The 21,726-nt window shown below is 41.3% G+C and overlaps 1 protein-coding gene and 1 long non-coding RNA gene across 2 annotated transcripts in view; both read right to left on the bottom strand.

Moving 5' to 3' along the window:
* Positions 1-21,726, bottom strand: part of LOC307166921 — a 293,883-nt gene that overhangs the window by 37,696 nt on the left and 234,461 nt on the right. The window lies entirely within an intron of this gene.
* axl (AXL receptor tyrosine kinase) overlaps positions 16,376-21,726 on the bottom strand; it is a 48,185-nt gene continuing 42,834 nt past the window's right edge. Inside the window, exons 19-20 of the mRNA XM_079885644.1 lie at positions 20,046-20,182; positions 16,376-18,502 (exon numbers count right to left, since the gene is read on the bottom strand). Coding sequence (XP_079741770.1) covers positions 18,049-18,502; positions 20,046-20,182 — 591 coding nt within the window. The 3' untranslated portion in view covers positions 16,376-18,048. The remainder of the gene's footprint in view (positions 18,503-20,045; positions 20,183-21,726) is intronic.

The following is a 21,726-nucleotide window of genomic DNA, read 5'->3' as shown; positions in this document are numbered from 1 at the left end:
ATCAGTGTCTGCTTTAGTTGGGCTCATGAAACCATGAGTTTTTAACTTTTGCTTTTCTCTGGCTGCTTTAACTGTGTGTTTGATACACATTTATTATAGCAATAAATGCAGGAGAAAATATCAGATGATCTTGGTCATTCATTGGTGATGATATAGTCATCATATGATGATCTGATTAACTGATATGACAGTCAAACCTCTGAATATATTAGCTGAGGTTACATAATATGTAGATGGAAAGTCTATAATGTCATAATTTTTCACATGACCCTTGAAATATTGTAGGATCAGTATTATAACAATCTGAAATTTAAAAAAATATATTATACAGAAAAAGTTTTGAGCCGTTTTTTTTTTTTTTTTTTTTTTTTTTTTAGTAGTATAGAGACATCAAGAATCACCATATGAATCTCAACAATGGTGACAACCAACAAAGCCTTTTTGTGACTTTATAGTAGTTCAGGTTTTTTTTTCATTGTCACCATTGTTGTGATTCATACGCTGATTCTTGATGTCTGAGAGTCTATATGGAGACTTCAGATGCAAAAGCCTCTAAGTGCCACCTGAAATTTTCTTCAAAAATTAGCATTTTTATCAAGCTTGTATATTTAAGTTCAGTAATTTCACTTTTATTACAATTAATAGGTAATTTTCATTGCCATTAAAGTGAAATAACTGAACATAAACATACAAGCTTGACAAAAATGATCATTCTAGAAGAAAATTTCAGATGGCACTTAGAGGCTTTTGCATCTGAAGTCTTCATATGTTCCTGTCAATACATTTTCTGTATAATGACTTCTTAAATCTGAGTATCACAGCACTGCAGGATCATCTATAGCAGTTTTGTCATGCAAAATTAACAACTAATATTTAATGACTTAATCAGATATTACACTTCAGGTAGTATTAATAAAGCAAGTAACTACTACATGATGATTATTATCAGTAAAAAGTGACCAACATCATCTGATCTGAGTTTCTCTTGGAATCCTGCAATAACAAATATGCATCAGAGACACAGTTAAAACAACCAGATAAATACTCATGTTAACAGCTAAAAGGTCAAGAGCCCAACTAAAGCAAACACTGATCTCCATCATGGTGACATCAAACTTTATTATTTTCAATAAAACTTCAACTTCTAAACCTCTGTTAATTCTCAATAAGAATGTTAGTATGAAAGAAATAAAGTCTGGATTGTAATAAGTGAAGATGCTGAGATCCTGAGAGATCTGGTAGTGTTTAATGTTCTGTTGGGGTTTAAAGTGTTTCTGTATGGTGTGTTTTTTGTGTCACCATTGTGTTGAAGAGTAGAGCCTGAGCTTCAGTCCAGGATGAGCAGAGAAGCACTGATGAAATGCTGCATGTTGCTTTATTTAACTGACAGTAACTGTGTAGTTGCTGATGCAGCGACGTATTGTCACAGCAAATCATGCATGTAATTAACTGCATGTTTTTCAGTACAAAATTCAGAAAATAAATGTGAAATAACTGTGTTTCTGTTAAAAAAAGATTAATGACGATTTCTGTAAAAGTATTTTGCACTTATTTAAATTAGGATATTTTACATTAATTTTACGTTTTTTGTATGGCAGCCATTGCTGACAGTCATTTGACTGTTTTTTTATGGGATTTTTTTACAATGAAGGTGTTTGATCGTAATAATTCAGGAAATAGCTGTAAAATAACAGTGTTGTTCTGCATTTAAGAAAAATTTCTGTAAAAGTTTTTTGCACTTCATTTAAATTAGGATATTTTACTTTATTTTTACGGTTTTTGTTTGGCAGCCGTAGCTGACAGTCATTGACCGTTTTTTTAAAGATTTTATTTGATTTACAGAGTATTATTTGTCTTTTAATTATTTATCCAGCCACACCGTCACAACACCAATCATCACCAGGGGCATGTTCAAGTTCAAAACGGTGCGCAACGTTTTGCTACGGTTTCCGGGTTGAACGTCATGTTTCCTGGAAACTGCATGCACCCGGTGTGCAACAGGGTTTGAGATTCATAGGTTCACTCAACGCTGCGGATAGCGCAGTGGGATATTCTCTGAATGTGCCGATTGTCTGAAGCCCTATAGAATCAAGCCAATTCATTGGCTGATGGCGCTCGCGCAGCCTGGCTCCGCCCCGACGCTCTTACGTCGCATCATTACATATTCGCGCGCGCGCCATCTGATCCTCAGATTTCTCTGCCTTCAGAACGAAGCGGTCACGTTGCCCTTCGCTCTTGATTTTTCTAAGCTCATACGACTTCTGGATTATTCTCGGCGCTTCTGCGACTGTTCAAGCGGAACTCTGTTTCTCCTTACGGTGAAGTTGCCATGGAATACCGACGCTGTTCTCCGCCATGTGCTCGTTACATCGCTAACGACGACCCGCACAGTAAGTGTGTTAAATGTTTGGGTTTTTCACATGCGCGCGAGGCAGTCATAGGACCGTCTAAATGCAAATTCTGTGAAAATTTGTTGCTCAAAACCCTCAAATCGCGGTTCGCGGTTTTTGAGAGGGAATCATTCATCCCCCCCTGTCGCGCTCCCGAGGCCTCTCGAGGATCCGCGACTTGGGGTTCGGATGTAGAGCTTGAGGATGTGGAGTTCGAGCAGACGAGCCCTGCTCTTTCTCTCCCTCCCTCCCCTCGGCACGCGCGAGGCATGCCAGTCGAATTTTCATACAATTATTTGCGCCCCAGCCCGGGAGCGCGCGACGCGGTTTCTTTCGGGCTGGAGGATGTACTTTTTACCGAGGCTTCCGACTCCGAGGATTTCGGGCCTACTCTCGACGACGAGGTTATCCCGCCTAGCGGCCAGGAGGCGCGGCCTACTGCGGCCTACGCGGAGCTCGTTGATGTACTTTCGCGCGCTACGGAGAAGCTCGCTATTGATTGGCCCGACGAGCCCCGCGAATCTCAGTCGTCGAAACTCGACGAGAGACTTCTCAGTGGCCCTAATTCTAGGCCTCAACGGAGAAAGCTGCCATTTTTCAGTGATCTGCATCACGAGATTTCCAGATCCTGGAAGCAGCCTTTCTCTGCGCGCCTCACTAATGCGGCAGCTGCTGATTTCACCAACCTAGTAGGTTCTGTGGAACAGGGCTATTCCGCCGTTCCGGCGATTGAGGAGACTTTAGCCGACCATCTTGCTCCGTCCTCTGCGCCGTCCTGGAAGTCGCGCCCCCTCCTCCCCTCTAAAGCATGTAGGACTGCCTCCTCTCTAATTGGGAAATCCTACATGGCGGCTGGGCAGGCAGGCATGTCCCTGCACACTATGGCCATTCTTCAGGCCTACCAAGCAGACGTCCTGAAGGAAATGGACGAGGGCGATGGCATGACCCCTGAAGCAGTCAAGGAGCTTCGTAAGGCTACGGATTTAGCCTTAAGAGCCACCAAACATACAGCACGTGCTATAGGTCGCTCTATGGCTGGTTCCGTTGCGGTGGAGCGCCACTTGTGGCTTAATCTCACGGAGATCCGTGACAAGGAGAAGGTTTTCCTCCTGGACGCCCCCATTTCTCAAACAGGTTTGTTTGGTGAGGCGGTCAACACAGTGGTTGAGAAATTCCGCTCCTCCAAATCCCAATCGGCCGCGTTCAGACAGTTCATGCCCAGGAGGGCTAGGGAACCTTCTGCTCCCTCCCCTGTTCGACCCAGAGAATGTCCCTCTTTTAGACCGGAGTTCTCTTCCAGGAGGAGCGAACCGGTGCATCCCCCACCTACCACGGTTTGGGGAGCCCGCGGTCGCCCGTTTCCCCGTCAACGGCCTCACAAGCGCCTCCAGATGAAGCGGTCCGACAAACCGACCGCTCCGGCGGCCCAGAGCCGTTCCTGACCCTCCGGTCGGAAAAGAGGAGAGCTCCTCTGCTTCCTCAAGGTTGGGACAGACCGCGCAAGCGTTTCTGCCCACCTCCCAGCTCTCCTTTCCTTGCCCTGTCACCTTCGCCACTCAGAGTGTCTCGAAGTGCAGGCCATTTTTCACCATCTCGACTCAGCCCGGCGCGGGAGGAAGGAGACGCTTTTTGCTTTCTCCCCTCACCCCCGACACTCTCTATAACTGCCGGTCGCATCCTCGGAGGCACTTTTCGCTTTCCTCCGGAACAGGCGGACCTGGTCACCATGACCCCAGCATCGATGCCTCCCATCACGTGCCAGGACGCCAAGGGCTCTCCTGCACGGTCAACTTCTCTACCCCACGAACGTCAACACGGCACCCTTACTCAGGTATGTCGTCTGCATTACAACATCCCTCTTCCTCTTTCACATTTCTTTCAAGAGTGGGATCGCTTACCAGGGGTATCGTCTTGGGTTCTTCGCACAGTTCGGTTCGGCTACACTCTTCAGTTTTGCCGCAATCCCCCTTGTTTCAACGGGGTCTTTCCTACCGTAGTAGACAGCGCCACTCAGGCTTCTGTACTTCAGCAGGAAATTTCATCCCTCCTTCTCAAAGGAGCGATAGAAGAGGTTCCTTCAGGGGAAACCGAACGGGGCTTTTACAGCCGCTATTTCCTGGTCCCGAAGAAGGGCGGCGGTTTGCGTCCCATACTGGACCTCCGCCGACTGAACTTCGCCCTTTACAAAGGGAAATTCAAGATGTTGACGCTGAAAGCTATCATATCTCAGATTCGGCCAGGGGATTGGTTCGTGACAGTAGACCTAAAGGATGCTTACTTTCACATCCAGGTTGTACGGCGACACAGGCAGTTCCTCAGGTTCGCCTTTGGAGAAAGAGCGTTCCAGTACAGGGTCCTTCCATTCGGCCTCGCTCTGGCCCCGAGGACATTCACGAAGTGTATGGATGCAGCTCTGGCCCCATTGCGGCTCCAGGGCATCCGTATTCTAAATTACCTGGACGATTGGCTCATTTTAGCCCAATCCAGGGAGTTAGTGACCCACCACAGAGACATCGTCCTGAGTCATATCCAGTCTCTCGGTTTGAGGTTGAACTCGGAGAAGAGTGTTCTTGCTCCGGCTCAGAGCACCGTTTTCTTGGGAGTGAACATGGATTCCGTTCTCATGCAGGCCCGATTGGCTCCTGCACGGATTTCCAGTCTGACGACATGCGTGGCCCGTTTTTCGCTAGGCCACCATGTGTCTGTGGGCACTTGCCGCAGGATGCTGGGCCTTATGGCCGCGGCCTCCTCCGTGCTACTGCTGGGCCTGCTCCACATGAGACCTTTCATGTGGTGGATGAAGCTCTCAGGGGTTCGGCCCTCCGGGCCAACCCTTCGCCTACTGAAGGTATCGCGCAGTTGCTTTCAAACCTTGTCAGTTTTGCGGGACCCTCTTTTTCTTCAAAAAGGGGTCAGCATGGGTGCGGTATTTCGTCGCCAGATGATTACGACGGATGCCTCTCTCACCGGCTGGGGAGCAGTTTTCGAGGGCAGACCAGCATGTGGCGTCTGGACTGGCGAGACTCTCTCTTGGCACATCAACTGCCTGGAGTTAAGAGCCGTTTTTCTGGCTCTGCATCATTTTCTCCCTCTTCTGGAGGGACACCATGTAATTGTCGGGACAGACAACATGGCAGTGGTGTCTCATGTAAACCGACAGGGGGGTTCTCGGTCACGCACCCTGAACAGGCATGCGCGTCACCTTCTCCTGTGGTCTCAGAGCAGATTCCTTTCTCTGAGAGCAGTTCATGTCCCAGGGATTCTGAACCTCGCAGCAGACTTTCTGTAGAGGCAGAAACTCAGATCGGGAGAATGGATGTTGAACCGCCAGGCAGTGGCCCTGATCTGGGAGGTTTTCGGAGAAGCGGAAGTGGACCTCTTTGCATCTCAAGAGTCGTCCCAATACCCGCTTTGGTTCTCCCTGAGTCCCCCGGCTCCATTAGGGATAGATGCATTCGCTCACCCTTGGCCAACGCGGAAACTCTATGCCTTTCCGCCCATCAAACTGATCCAGGCGGTCTTGGCCAGAGTGAGAGAGAGCGGAGTCCGCCTCCTCCTGGTAGCTCCGTTCTGGCCGTCCCAGCCATGGTTTTCGGAGCTAATTCCTCTGCTGGAATCTTCCCCCTGGAAGATCCCGGTCAGGGAGGACCTGCTGTCCCAACTGCAGGGCAGGATATGGCATCCTCGCCCAGACATGTGGAAGCTGTATGTTTGGCCGATCAGAGGCCGTTAGCATTAAGTTCTGATCTCCCATCTGACGTTCAGGAGACCATTGCGAGTGCTAGAGCCACTTCTACAAGGAGGCTATATTCTTCCAAATGGAAGGTGTTTGAGACATGGTGCCTAGCACATGATAGGAGTCCAGTTAACTGCCCTGTTGGTTCAGTATTGGAATTCCTGCAGGAGAAGTTTGCTTCTGGAGCAGCTGCTACCACTCTCAGAGTTTATGTCGCAGCTATTGCAGCGCATAGGGAATCGGACGAGATTCCCCTGGGGAAACTAAGGTTAGTTTCGGCCTTCATGCGTGGGGTTAAGCGCCTGAAACCGGCTCGCTCCCCTAGAGTTCCCTCATGGGACCTTTCTGTTGTCCTAGAGGGTTTGACGAAGGCTCCCTTTGAGCCCTTAGAGTCAGCTCCGGAGCGGATTCTGACTCTCAAGGTTTCTCTTTTGTTGGCTTTGTCATCATTAAAGCGTGTAGGAGACTTACAAGCTCTTTCTGTTAGCGAGTCTTGCTTGGACTTTGCTCCTGGCTTGGTCAAGGTTTCCTTGAGGCCGAGACCAGGGTATGTTCCCAAAGTTCTTTCCACAACTTTCCGCTCGCAGGTGGTTAACCTTAACGCTTTCCACCCTCCTCCATTTTCTGCTGAGGAAGATAGGAAGCTTAACTTGCTCTGCCCAGTTCGTTCTCTTAAGATATATGTAGACCGCTCAAGCGGTTGGAGGAAATCTAACCAGCTTCTGGTTTGCTTCGGTGCTGGCCGCCGTGGGCTTGCTGCATCAAAGCAGAGGATTTCTCACTGGGTTACAGAAGCTATCTCGTTGGCTTACGAGGTGCGTGGCTTTCCTTCACCTCTTAGCATTAGAGCACATTCCACCAGAAGTGTGGCATCTTCTCAAGCTCTTTTTAGAGGAGCACTTTTGGAGGACATTTGTGTTGCGGCAGGCTGGTCCTCTCCGCACACTTTTGTAAGGTTCTATAATTTGGATCTTGACATGACCCCGGGTTCCCAGGTTCTTTCTGTTTGAACTCCTCTTGGTCGTTGTCTATTTTTGTATCGTTGTCATGGAAAGCGCTCTAGCTTGGCGAGTTTGGTAGTCCGTTCCCACTGCGCTATCCGCAGCGTTGAGTGAACCTATGAAAGAGAACGTCTCTGGTTACTTGCGTAACCTATGTTCTCTGAATAGGGAACGAGACGCTGCGTTAGCTGCCAAGCTCCTCGCGCTGCTGACAGTTTTCTTTTCGGCAGAGAAATCTGAGGATCAGATGGCGCGCGCGCGAATATGTAATGATGCGACGTAAGAGCGTCGGGGCGGAGCCAGGCTGCGCGAGCGCCATCAGCCAATGAATTGGCGTGATTCTATAGGGCTTCAGACAATCGGCACATTCAGAGAATATCCCACTGCGCTATCCGCAGCGTCTCGTTCCCTATTCAGAGAACATAGGTTACGCAAGTAACCAGAGACGTTTTCTCTTGTTTGGTGGGTGTGTCAGAACTGCAGTCCAATCAGCAGCAACATGTATATAAAGCACGCGGTATTAAAGTGAACTCGCACAGTGGGTTCAAGGAAAGTAATTTACAAATGTGTTCGATGCAGCTCGGTATACGCAACAACTGAGGATATTAGAAGACATGTTTGTCATAAGTTTTATTGTAAAAATATAGGATATCAACGTAATGATGTAGTTGTTTATATTTTTAGCTTCATTGCAAGTGTATGACATTTGGTATAGAAATAAACAATGGTAATTAAGTGCTTTTCCTAAAAATGAGAAAGAAAATACAGGGTATTAAAACAGTATGAACTACAAATAAAGTCAGTATGTGAGGCTAAATAGATGTGTTTTAGTCTGAATTAGGTAAGATGTGTGCTTCCATTTCAGTTTCAGCAATCCCTTCACTCGATTGGGATGTTCTCTTTTGTTCTGGGCGGCAAGTGCAGTAACTGTAACATCGGGCATATTTTGTAGTATTAAACACACATATTTATACCGACTTCATCAGGCTCAGGCCCCGTCCACACTACTGCGTTTTCGTTTAAAAACGGAGACCTTTTGCTACGTTTGCACCTCCCGTCCACACTAAAACGGCAAAAACGGAGACCCAAACGGAGAAGTTTAGAAACGCTGCCGACCCGTTTTTCGTTTTGAATCTCCGGAGGGCGTTTTAGTGTGGACGGGTCAAAACGGAGGACTTTAGAAACGATGACGCAGAGGCTCACGCTCGGCTCTATGATTGGGTGTCATCAGTCATGGAGTACACAGGTAATATTCAGTACCAGTAAACTTCACCCGCTGGAACAGTTTCTTACAGTAAGAAGCTGCCGTGTCTCAGGCGCGGCTCGCGCGGTAAACGCGTGCATGCTATAAATAGAACCGACGCCTATTTTTCATGCGACACGCAAGTGTGTTGGAAGCGTTTCCAGGCAAAATAGATTAGGAAAAAATGTTTATATGTCATTTTGACACAAATACATATTAATAAATGACATTTTGATGTTTGAAAGCCTTTTTTTTACAGTCTATGTTTGAAAGTCTCTAGGTTTACACCGGCACGCGCATGCCCAGTGTTGTTGAATGGTCACGTGATCCGCGTTTTCAGTCGTTTTAATGTGGACGGAGATCAATTCTAATACGCAGCTAAAACGCTGGTGTGGACGGAGATCGTATTCGTTTTTATTCTCCGTTTCTAAACTAAAACGCAGTAGTGTGGACGGGGCCTCAGAAAATTCTTCACAAAGAACACAAAGAATGGCCTTCTCGGCTGCCATAGTTGCAACTCTTGCGTCATCAGAACAGTGTGTTCAACGCATCACCGTTTCTGTTTAAAAAACGTTGTGCAATGTTTTGTCGGGGCTGAACGCAGCCCAGATCACCATGATCCACCCACTCGTTCCCAATCACCCGAATACTGATTCACGGCACCTGCACTCCCTCATCAGCACACCCTATAACTACCTGCATCACCTCCACCTCATTGAGACACAGACCCCTATGACACACAGACTACCTACCTGCATTGCTTACCTGCTAGACTCACCAGAAAACACCTCTACTGTCATCCTAAATCCAGATCGCTAATCTCACCTCTCTTCCACCACCTGTCAAGAACCAAACATCCATTAAACATGGAGCTAAGTCACCATCTGAATATTCCTGTTGCCATAGACTCACCATCGCCTGGTTCCCGCTCCCGTTCCACCCTCTGTTATAATAAACATCCTGTTATCCACTTACCTGTCTGTTCCCTTCTGTTATGTGACACTACCGGTTGCTGTTTGCTTCAAGTTCAAGTCTATCATATTGCAAACTAGACTTGATTTATTATGTTTCTTTATTCCTTAAAGGTTAATTACACAACCAGTGGACTTGCCTACACAAAAATTCAGATACTCAGAAATAGAAACGTATCTGGTTACTTCAACAAAAAAAAAAAGGTGGATTACCTTTTTTGTTGTTGAAGTAACCAGATACGTTTCTATTTCTGAGTATCTGAATCTACTTTCTACTTTACTCTTCCCCTGCCATTGACTGAATTTTCCAGCTATCCATGTTTTCAGTGTTATACAATAGGGGGTTAGATGTGTATCTTCTAGTACAAAATTCCTGGATCAAAACACCTGTGAAGAAGCAGAAAAAAAGTCATAGAAGATTGCTTACACAAACGTAAAATAATTTGATCATCAAACATTAGACAGCACATATAAATCAAAACTGCCCAACATCACTGAATGAAATGACGATGCAGGAAGGGTTAAAGGCCCACTGAAGAGCCTTGGAACGCGCAGCTTTGTGTGATGTGTTGATGTAATTTCCACTGAAACAGAAGCTGAGGCGGGACATATTGAATGGCCCCTCCCCTTTTCAAATAGCCAATAGTGTTTAGTTTACCTCACAGACTGCAAGTCATACTTGACAGCACCATGGAAGCGAATCTGAGCACTGATGATACATTGGATTCAACAGTAGAGGTGTGAATATATTCTACCTATTTCATTCTTAACCAACGTACAGTTGGAAAATGGAATAAAACTCGAGCGTTTGAGCAGTTGAACACATATCTCTGAGCCATATTGCTCCGTGACGCGTCAATGGTTGCTTTGGCCTGGTGGTGTTTATAGCATAGGGGGCGGAGCTTTAGATTCTAGAGAGCATTTGATTGGACAGAAGATGTGATGAGAAGCTGAAATCCTCAGTGATGTTATTAAAATCTATTTTAGCGGAAGTGAGAGACTGTAAGATTTGAATGCTTATATCTCCTAAATGTGAATTTTGTCATTGTTTTGAAATACACCAGCTTATTCATAACCTTAAGGCTAACATATTCATACTAAAAGCTAAAAAAAAAAAAAAAGCTAAAATGTTGTTTTTTTAAATGAAACTTACCCACATTAAAGTGTTGACAAAGAAGGATGAATGAAGCTAGAATAAAATATGTTTAAAATGTAAAGAGTTAAAGTAGCTACAGTTAAAGGTATATTTCAAGTATAAAAAATGCATATCTATATAGGAACATAGTGGTATACTTATAGTTTACTATTTAAATATTATTTTTGCACTTTAAGTATGATGCTATGTTCACTTAAAGAAAACACAAGTATACTGGCAGTATAAAAATATATTGAGAGTATACTTCAATGTGTACTTTCATAAACTAAAAAAATGTGCTATACCTATGTTCACTTTTAGTATAGTTGCTGTACTAACACTTAGTTGGAAACTAATTGTGTACTCAAAAGTGTACTACTGTTACACCTAAAGTATACTTAAAAGTATACTTTTAAACACTAAAAAGTGGGCCAAATTAGTCACTAGTATTGAAGCAGTACATGTATACTACTAGCACATTGATATTGGTATATTTACTAAATATACTTAAAATATACTTGAACATTACTTAAGTATAATTAATAAAAATGAACTTGAAGTATATTTATTATTGTAAGGATAGGTCCATATTTGGCACATGTATTATTGCCTTTCCTTCTTTAGTGCATTGTTTTTGTTTGTAAGTGTTTTAGACTATTATTGACTGAAACCAGCCCATAATCATATTCTTTTTAATGTTCCAGTCAACTGTGTCCTATTTTAGTTGTCATTCTTGGCCACTAGGGGGCGGGCAGGGAATATGTATTGGGTTGGAGATTTGACTGAGAAAGTGACATCTCTATATAATGTCATGCCTCTTTAATTCCACATGTCTTTTTACTGCTATTGCAAAAGGCTCGATGGAGATGGCAAAAAGAAGGGGGTAAACCGTGTCTGCACCCTATTGATATGCTAAATGGTTTTGAAACCATATTATTTGTCCACACTTCTGCTGTAGGGCTATTATAAAGTAACCTAACCCACTTGCAATACCCTTCACCAAATCTACACAACAAATCAAACAAATAAGACCACTCAACCCTATCAAATGCCTTTCGGCGTCCAATGATAGTAGAGCACTCATCTGTTCATGAAGAATATTTAGGACTCTTCAACATTATGAAATCCTTGCCTGTGCTGTATGAAACCATTTTGATCCTCTCCTATTAAATTTGGTAGAATACCTTCTTCTAACCTCTTGGCTAGAACTTTACATAATAATTTTGTATCGGAATTTAACAAGCTAATTGGCCGCATATTTTCACACTTTGTGTTTGATTTCCCTGGTTTTGGTGATAATGTGATTAAAGCTCCTTGCATTAATGTAGGAAGAAGGCCTTGATCATAGGCCTCCACTATCATTTCCAAAAACGGGGTTAATAACTTTTTTTTCAACTTCTTATCAATGGCTTCTCCAATTTCTTGTAATGTGAGATCTTCATCCAATGTGTTTTTTTTTTTTTTTTCTTCAATTGAAATCTGTGGTATATTTAGACTATCTAAAAATTGCGTTTGTGTATCCAAATTTAATGAAATTTAACTCTGAACTATAGAGTTTTTTTTATAATTCTAAATGCTTCATTGATCTCTATATAGGGTCAACTACAGTTCCTGTTGAACTCTCAGTGATGGTACGTTCTGTTTGTTGTTGTCGGATTTGCCATGCGAGTAACCGACCAGTTTTATCTCCATATTCATAAAAATTTGTTTCAATCTCAAAACTTTTGAAGCTGCTCTACTTGCTGATAATTCATTATATCGGGAGTCGGGACCGGAGTAATAATAATTTCTCGTTTGCTCCTACTGTGTCTGTAGCTTTCTGGAAAATATCATTTTCTAATTTTTTGATCTGATCTTCTATTTTTTTCATTTCCTGTCTAGACCTCCTGGCTTTTGAACTGCAAAAACAAATAATATGTCCTCGAATATAAGCTTTGATTGCTTCCCATCTAATACCAGCAGATGTTTCAGAATGATTAATTTCAAAACACAGATCAATTTGTTTATTCATATATTCTATAAACTCTGGATCCCGAAGCCATTTTTTTCATTTTGAAGTGAACTAATCCTTTAAGCCTATCTCTATCACAATCCTGTTTATAAAATTATTCTCACTTACATTAAAATATAAACACACATTTTCACACCTCCATAGAGCAATAACAACTGAATATGCTTAATTATAGTCAAGATCGAACAAATTACTGTTAGGCTAATTCAGTCCTCCCCACTAAAAGAGGATAACGGTATTTGTGGAATATAATCTTCTTTCCAGACTGTAATAGTCCAGCTGAACTGAGCCCACCTTTATTCTTTGTCTAGTTCTTCGATGAAGCTCTCCACTGCAGTCGCTGTGTCAAACACCCTTGATTTCTCCTGGTGTGTAACAAGTAGACGAGCAGGGTAGATGACCCTGTGTTTACTGATTCCTCTCTCTCGTAGCCTCTGTCTGACACCATCGTAAGCTCTCTGCCTACTGTGAACTTCAGCAGAAACATCTGGATGAAAACAGAGAGTGTGTTCTTTGTATGAAACCGTCCCCTTGGACCAGGCCACTCTCAGCACCTGCTCTTTTTGTCTGAAGTTCAAGAACTTCATTATCTTTTTTTTTTTTTTTTTCCAGGTTGATGCAGGAGTTGAAAAGGTGATGAGGTGAGGAAAATGGGCTGCTAAGTGGAGATTTTGCTTATCAGTAAACTCTGGTTATTTGTTTCTCACAGATGAGAGCAAGTTCTAGTGTAAGATTAAAGCTCAAAGTGTACTACTTTTCCTACTAAATTTACTGTAAGATTAGGGCAATTAGATCTCCCATTCCTGCTCTACAGGTAGAAATGTGTAAACTACCGGTATTATTGTTGGCATACTGGATGGCTGTAAAGGGACATCATGAATCTTGTATAATAAAAAAAAAATAAAAAAAAAATATTGATAAACTGCTGGGAATTGAGTCAGCAAATGTAAGAACTTTTGGATGGATTGCAGAAAAATAAAGCACATTCTTCAGGATATGAGCACTTGTCACGTTCTCTGTGTTTGTCCGTGGACTTCCTGTTTTCTGTCCCATGTGACATTTTGTAGTCAGATTGTAGTTTTTTCCCCTTGTCTTCACCAGGTGTGTCTTCACCTTGTTTTGTTGGCTTTGTCAGTCGTTGTTTATGCAGATACGTATGCCATGAAGCTGTTTAGGTGACTAGCCCGGTGTGTTACATAAGTTGAGTTTGTGCCAACCCTGGGTTTTAGCCATGAAACTGGTTTCATCGCCATAGTAACTAACACACCACGCCTAACCCGCTCCGGGGCAGGTTATGTTCCAGGTAAGAGATCTCAAGCACATAATTTGGACCAATCAGATGTTAGCAAAGTGTCACGTTTAATGCAATAAAGTCACTCCCCTTGTTTCAACTCTAAATTAAATGTCACTACTTAGCAAATGATTTTTAAAGAAAAAATGGTCTGTCTTTTAGCAATGCTTATTTATAATGATAATATTATATTATATATTTTTATGTAATTATTATACCCTTAATCAATTACACATGTACAATTTAAGTTGATGAATTATTATTAAGCATGCAGTTTAAATGAATATAAATATATAAGGGTAATGAACTTTAAAATCAATAGATAAAGCTATAGAAATGACTATGTGAGCTTAAATGTACTGTTCTCTCTATACCTATATACTGTATAAACTAACTTCACAAATTTTACTTGCACTGATAAAGCGAAACAATTTTATTTTTATTTTAGTTGTCCTCTTTCATAGACATCTCTTTTCTTCTTGCTGTGTAAATTTGTTTAAATTCTTAATATTTTTCAATCTGGTAATATTCTGCAGAAGAGAGAAGTGAATCTCAGTTTCACTGTCCCACAGCATGTGATTGCTTGTTCACTATTCTAAGGAAATACAAACTAAAAGTTCATGAAAACGAAAACAAACAGGCAGACCATGACAATATACCATGTTATATATTATATATATAGACTGTGAATCAGTCTACATGATGATGACACCATCAGTAAATAAGGGACATCCTTATTTACTAAAATTCTCGGCAACAGCTCATCCTCAGGATTTTCACTTTTTTTGTTTTTTTGTTTTTTTGTTTTTTTGCCATAGCAAATATACCTTACAGACACAGTTACAACAGCCAGAAAAAAAGCTTTGTTAAAAAGTCAAGGGTCAAGAGCCCAACTAAAGCAAACACTGATCACTAATGGTCACTATAATTCAAACCAAATGGTCTATCATTGTCCAAACACTGTTTTGTATGTCTTTGAATTTACAACTTGAAATTGTGTGTAAAACATGCCTGAGATATTTAAGACAGTCAGTTTCCACACTCTGTAAAAATATTGCCTCGGTTTAACTCAGAATTATGAGTATTTTGAACTCAACTAATTTGTGTTTGACCAATTAACCTTCCTCGTAAACTCAACTCAAAAACTTTGTGTAGCAGAAACACAACTCAATTGAGTAAAAATAACTCTTGTGAATACACATTAGTGCAACATAGTAAAAACAATGTATATTGTCACATATTTTTCAATATATGAAAAGCAGTATTTCCTTATGTATTATTCAATACATTGTAATAAGGCAATATATTACTCCATATATTTTTCAATGTATTTTAACCATTTAATATATTGATGGAAATATGGAAGTAGAAATACATTTCCTTTCCGTAAGGTGATCGCCTTATCTCCTGGTGTTCCTCTCCGTGATCTTCGTCTCGTCTGCTTGTGTGTGTGTGTGTGTGTGTGTGTGTGTGTGTGTGTGTGTGCATGTATCATCTCCTGCCTGCCAAGAAACCAGTTATCATTCAGCCTTTCAATCCTCTACTCTACTATCAAAGTCACTCCTGCATTGCTTTAATCCTGCTGCCTTCATAAATTAACTTACCATTGTGTTCTCCAGGTCTGCTATATTCATTTGTATATTCACAAATATTCATAATTCCATCAATTAATGTTGTGATCAATGTCCGTGAGTTGTTGCACTCAATAACAAGTCTCTTTTTTACATTAATTGTGCAATCATTATAACAACACACACGCACGTGCGCGCGCACACACACACACACACACACACACACACACAAATCCTCAACTGTGCAGGTAGTATTTATTTTAATACAAAGCTTATCAAAATCACAATAATGACATACATTGATGTTATCTAGACAACATTAGACATATAAACCTAAAGCTAAACATTTGTGCACCATAACAGCCACTTTAAGGCGAAATACTGGCTTTCAAAGGCACTTTCAAGTGCGTGCTTCTGTCTATGAATTCATATTTTGATAAAACAATATTTGTACTTCTGTCACTGCACTTTTCGGTACATAAAAATCGTCCGGTTATAATTCTTTTCCACACCATTTGATCCTCATTGTGTGATTTACTGACAATCAACATAATATTAAATGTAATATTAAATAAAATTCTGTATTTGTGAATAAAGCACAATCTATAATGAGCCTAATTTACCTAGGGAAAGGACTGTCTGGGTGAACAACAAATGACAATGAATTTAAACTGAACGACTCAAAGATGGCCATTCATCTGGCCTCCAGATTGCCGCTAGTTAGCGAATAACATGCAGGTTTTTGCATTGAAATACCACACGCAAAAGGGGTTTCAATTTGTCCTCTTCAGCTGAGGTCAGATGAGACACTTCAAATCCATGTATTTACACACAGTGTTCCACATCATGAAAGAAAATGTGCTGAAAATGTGAGCATGCAAATATACACAAAAGGTGACTGACGACATTTTGCAGGGGGTTTTGTGCTGTCAAGTTAATGTTGGACCAATATTTCATACACTAAAAGGTGCGTAGACAGCAAAAAATGTCACATAGATGATTCCAACGGTGCACTGGCATACATGAACATCATTTAGATAGTATATCATTTGTCATCAAATGCTATATGTATCTAAAGCATTGTGGCTTAAAAGTACCTCAGTCAATCTTACTAGTACCACATACATCCATAATCATCTTTTTTTCCAAACATTGGTTCTGTGATGATCGTTTCAGAATGTTTAATTCACTTATTTAAATTTCAGATTAGATTGAAGGCTGAGTGGAAGAAATTACTTTAACAAAAGACCATTTTTAGCAAATAAAATGGCAAAATAACAATCAGCTAAATGTCATCTGCATTTGACCTTATTTGGAAACTCTATTTAAATTTTATTTATTTTTTTATCATAATATGATACTATTATGGTAAATGTTTTTGTATCATACACTGTCTAAATGTCCATGTCAGATAAAAAAATTGAAAAATGCATAAACAAAAGATAAACAAACAATACACTGACAAAAAATTGATTAGTGCAAAATATCAAATTTACAAAAAAACATTAGGAAACAAGTAAAACAATGCTGTGCTTGAGTCTGGGGCAGGGTCTCTGAGAAGCAAAGACCTTAGTCTAGTCTACTCCTCTACACCTGCGAATCTTGACAGAAACCACAAAATTGGTCTCAAATCAATGCATAAAAAACAAACCTTTTGACTCAGAAAACCTTTGAAACAGAGATATCAAAATGTACGCTAGCACGTAGGTTAGCGCGAGTGTGTCTCCAGGTCACGCACACACTCACTGAGGATTTGGTTTGACATGTTAGACCAAACATGGAATGTAATCGTCATCCTCCATGTGTTTCTTTGGAAAAAGATGCTGGTCAGGAGACTTGAGAGAGTTTATGTCAAGGACACAGATTCAGTCTTTGACCAGTTCTATCCCAGTCTACAGAGTGGCAGTGTCAAGCTAGTTCCACGGCATTTGCTGAATCTGAGCTTTGTGTCATTGGTCACTGTGAATCCAATCACCTCCTGAGTTGGTGTGATCAATATCAGCAGCATGCTGACTATCCCATGAGCTTAGACCTCACAGAAAAGGGCTTTAACTGGTCAGATCCCAGTTGACTGATATCAGTCTCATAAGGCTGCAGTAGGGGTGCTGAATATCTGAACGTTTTGGAGTCCAACACCATGTCCTAACCAGTTGTGATGTGATAAAAGCAAACAAGATTTGAAGATAAGAACAAGATTTCCCTACCACAGCAAATGGAGTAGCATTTCCATGTGTTTACTAGAGTGTTACGTGTGTTATCAAGCCTCGATCGCTAGATATGGCTCAGGCCTCTCCTTCAGTGCAAGTCTAAGTTACTCTTTAAAGTTGTGTCTCATTGAAAAGTAACAGCAACAAGCCTTACAACCGAAGTGTAATATACAGGGCTAGGGGGGTGTTCAAATTCCCAACCCTGAGTGTGAGAAACATTAAGCAAACACTGCTAAATATGCCAGTGAGCAGCAATTTGGTTTTGTTGCTGCACATAGACAAATGACTTTCTCACTGGAAACTTATCACATCCTTTCTGGTTACGACACAGTGCAAGACAGAAAGTTGATTATGACTTCTTATAACCTACACTGAACAGAAATGACAATTTGGAATGCAAATATTTGCATATTTAAACGCTGAATGTGGAGTGTGTGGAGTGTCTGTGCAAAGTGACGGGGTAGGAGCAATAGCTCAGCAGTCTGGGCAGCATCATCCCTGCCAGGGCACTTTCTTCATTTCGTCTCTTTCCTCTGAGGACTGAGTCTCCGAGGGCGGCACTGGAGTGGAGCAGGACGAGGGCTGCAGTAGCGGGACGGGTGCGGAGCCCGTGAGGTTCAGGCTCTCCAGGGAGTCTGCGCTGAGCAGGCGCTGGTTCTCATGTTGGGGGCAGATCACGTACCGGTTGGGGTGGTGGACCTCTACAGTGGCCACGGAGCCCGAACCCTTCAGGGCCCCGAGAACACAGGGGACACCCCCCGTTAAGGGGTCACGGCCCCCCACGGCCCCCAGCTCTCCAGAGGTCTCCTCCATATTGACATACAGTATCTCATCCGGGTCTTGGCTCGGAAGATCTTCCAGGACCTTTTCCAGCTCACCGCACAAGATCTGGAAGCTCGGTCTGTCCTTCGGGCTCAACAGCCAGCAGGAAAACATCAGGGAATAGCTGTGGAAAACAGAGAGAGACACATAGATGTCAAGGACGTCAAACATCGCTTGTCTCGTGATTGGACGCGGTGTGTTTTTTAATGTTGTGTAACATGAAAAATATTTGAGAGCAATGGTAGAGGGGATGGTTTTCATTAAGGTAAACAATGAGTCCGCACACCAGAAAATGCTCCTTAGCAATTTTAATGGTTGCTCACCACGTGTAACGTTTCGGGCCCAAGCCCTTCATCAGACATGACTGTCTGGTTGTCAAATCTGCATTGTTTACCTTTGCAACTACTTGTCTGCCCAGTACCCAGTTTTATTGTTTTGGATGTGCGTGCTGTACCTTTGAACTCGATGGTTTTCATTAAAAAAACAACTTGAAATGTGGTCTTTTCCTCACACAATGCTCTGGTTTGACTTTATAAGACTTGTAATATAGCACATGAGTAGGGCTGAGGATCAAGAACCAGCTCTTAATCAGTACCGTTTTTTTTAAACTGCATATTGGGCAGAACACTATAATAAAATAGTGATAGGCCCTATTCGGACAGGATAAGTTAGAGGGAGTCATGTAATTTTACCACAGGACGTCTGCAATAATAATGGCCATTTCGCACGGGATAAGAAATCTCAGTAAAACTATCAGAAGTGGGAGAGTAACTCGATTTACGCATCGCCGTCACCCTCCTGTCATCATGTGCATATTAGCGTTGCTTTCTGATATCACAAGCGCAAACACATTTAACCTATATTTATATATAAAGAGTTAGGTCCAGTCGAATGATGGATTAATTAAATTAAGGTTGGATTATATTGGTAATATAGGCACTTACCTAACACTAAAGAAGTGCTTTCGACCTTCTTTTTGATCTGAATGGTGTGTGGAACACACTTGAGTTTTTCCACAGACTTGTCCCAGCATCTGGAATGCAACTGAATGCTTTTTCAAGCGCATCCAGACTTGAAAAGCCGCGGAAAACTACTTTTAAACAGGAATATTTACATCGATATTTAAGGTGGGTTTATTCGCACAGGATTAGTATTACCTGAGGTCATTTTTCCAGACCTTTTTACTGAAGGTAAAAATCGGCGTAATCTTTATTGCTATTGTCTGTAATGATTACTGAGATGCACATTCGGACGGGACTAAGATCACTGAGAAGCTCTGGTAATAATTACTTTACCCCACCTCTCCATGTTAAACTCGTCCCGTCCGAATAGGGGTATAAGTGCTACTGCTGTGCCACAACCAAATCCACTGACTGAATTGTTTACCAGTTTGGAAACTATCATTATATATTCAATTCCCTTTGGTGTCACTAGAGGCTTTTAAAGAGCTAAGCGTGTACAAAATCAGGTGTCTTTTTTGCATTAAATAGCCCTGGTTTATTTTATTACTCTCATTACCCAGCGGTGCTACCTCCTTTCATAATGACAAGTGTGAAGATATCCTTAAGCTGAGGTTGGAAGTGGTTTTAACCAGGGGTTAAAAACATGTTAAGCCAGGTCTAAGCATAGTGTAAAAAGCCTTTCAGGTTTTTGACAGGCATACTCACATGCTGTCCAGGCAGTCTGGAGGTTGTTTCAGACGGTTGCCCTGCCTCAGATAATCGTAGATTTCACTGTTTTCCACTCCAGGGTACGGCGTCTGACCTCGAGTCGCAATCTCCCACATTGTCACTCCAAATGACCACTGCGGGACACACAAATGCATCCTCATAAATAATATGAACACTCTAAAAAATGCTATGTTGGCTTTAATTAACTTTTTTATGTCAACAGGTTCCACGTAACTAGGTTACATTGTAACATTATTTATTTAATTAACTTAAGTTAATTACATAAGGTTAATCCAATGCCGTTTAGTTGAATAAGGTTAACAGTCTTAATTTTGTCCAAAACAATTAAGTTAATTAAGTTCAATTATCCTACAATTAATATTTTTACATTCAACCAAAACAAATAATCCAGTGACACAGCAAAAAGTCCAGTGTTAAATGAACTCTCCTGGGAGTTTATATGGCTCCAGGCTCAAGAGTGTTAAAGTGTTAAAATATGAGTGTTAAATTAACACTCAAGAGTGTTAAAGTTAATGAGCTAATTAAGTGATTAATTGAGTGATGATTGCTCATTATTGAAGACACCTGATGTTAACAAGCAGAATCACCAAAGGAGAAAATCAAATTTTTTAAGACACCGTTATGGTGATCAGTGTTTGCTTTAGTTGGGCTCTTGACCCTTAAATCATTCACTTTAGATTTTGGTTGGCTGTTGTATCTGAGTTGTAACTCTCAGGTGAACAAAAAAGTTGATCAGGTGGTGTTGGTTACGTTTTGACGTTTTGAAAAACTGCCCACATAACTGCTGTTCTAGGATCTGCTTTCTCCGTAATAATAGCATTTAGGCGAAACAGATGTGTAATATGATCCAATGTGTTTCTGTTTTTGTTGTTTGATAATATATATATATATATATATATATATATATATATATATATATATATATATATATATATATATATATATTATTATTTTTTATTTTTTTTTAGGGATTTTATGGTACTAACTTATATTTATGGAATAGCTATGATCCATTTCACAAGTTCCTTTGCCCATATTATCTTTAAGATAATAAGGTTAAGCGTATTTGGCTTGCTGTCCGCAGTGGAGGGCCTTGAGGAAGCAAGACGCCTAAATGATGTTGGTGGAGGTGGGGAGGTGGGGAGGTGGGGAGGTGGGGGAATGCCAAAACAGCGGATGCCAGAACAAGGTGAGCGGCTGCTTGCATGCTCTGGCAGTTAACTGAAAGATTAGATGGGTTCACTCCTCCCGAAATTATGTTTGTGAACGTATTGCCTGTTATCCACTTTTTGAGCATTGATCTGAAAATGAAATTTCCAACTTAAACTGTTGTAAATATTGAACGCTTTAGAGCACAGACTTAAGTTTGATTTCTTTTTAAAGAAGAAAATTGGCAGATTATTGCTGAAGTGAAAAATCTTAAAAGCTAAAAAAAGTTACGTTTATTATTATGAAAAATACATAAAAAATAGTATTTTTAAATTTTATATAAAATATATTTTCCAAAATATGTTTTACTCTAAAACTCTGAGAAAATCAAAGCCATAAACCTAAACTAGGTTGTGTTCCAAAATGCCAAAACCTTTACCAAGTTTTGTAACACTCCGTTGAAGTAAAAAATTCGTACAAAAAAACAAAACGTCAAAATTTTCTGGAC

This window comes from Squalius cephalus (assembly GCF_949319135.1).
Source record: "Squalius cephalus genome assembly, chromosome: 11".
Taxonomy (NCBI): Eukaryota; Metazoa; Chordata; class Actinopteri; order Cypriniformes; family Leuciscidae; genus Squalius; species Squalius cephalus.
This window is presented reverse-complemented; position numbering and strand designations above follow the sequence as displayed.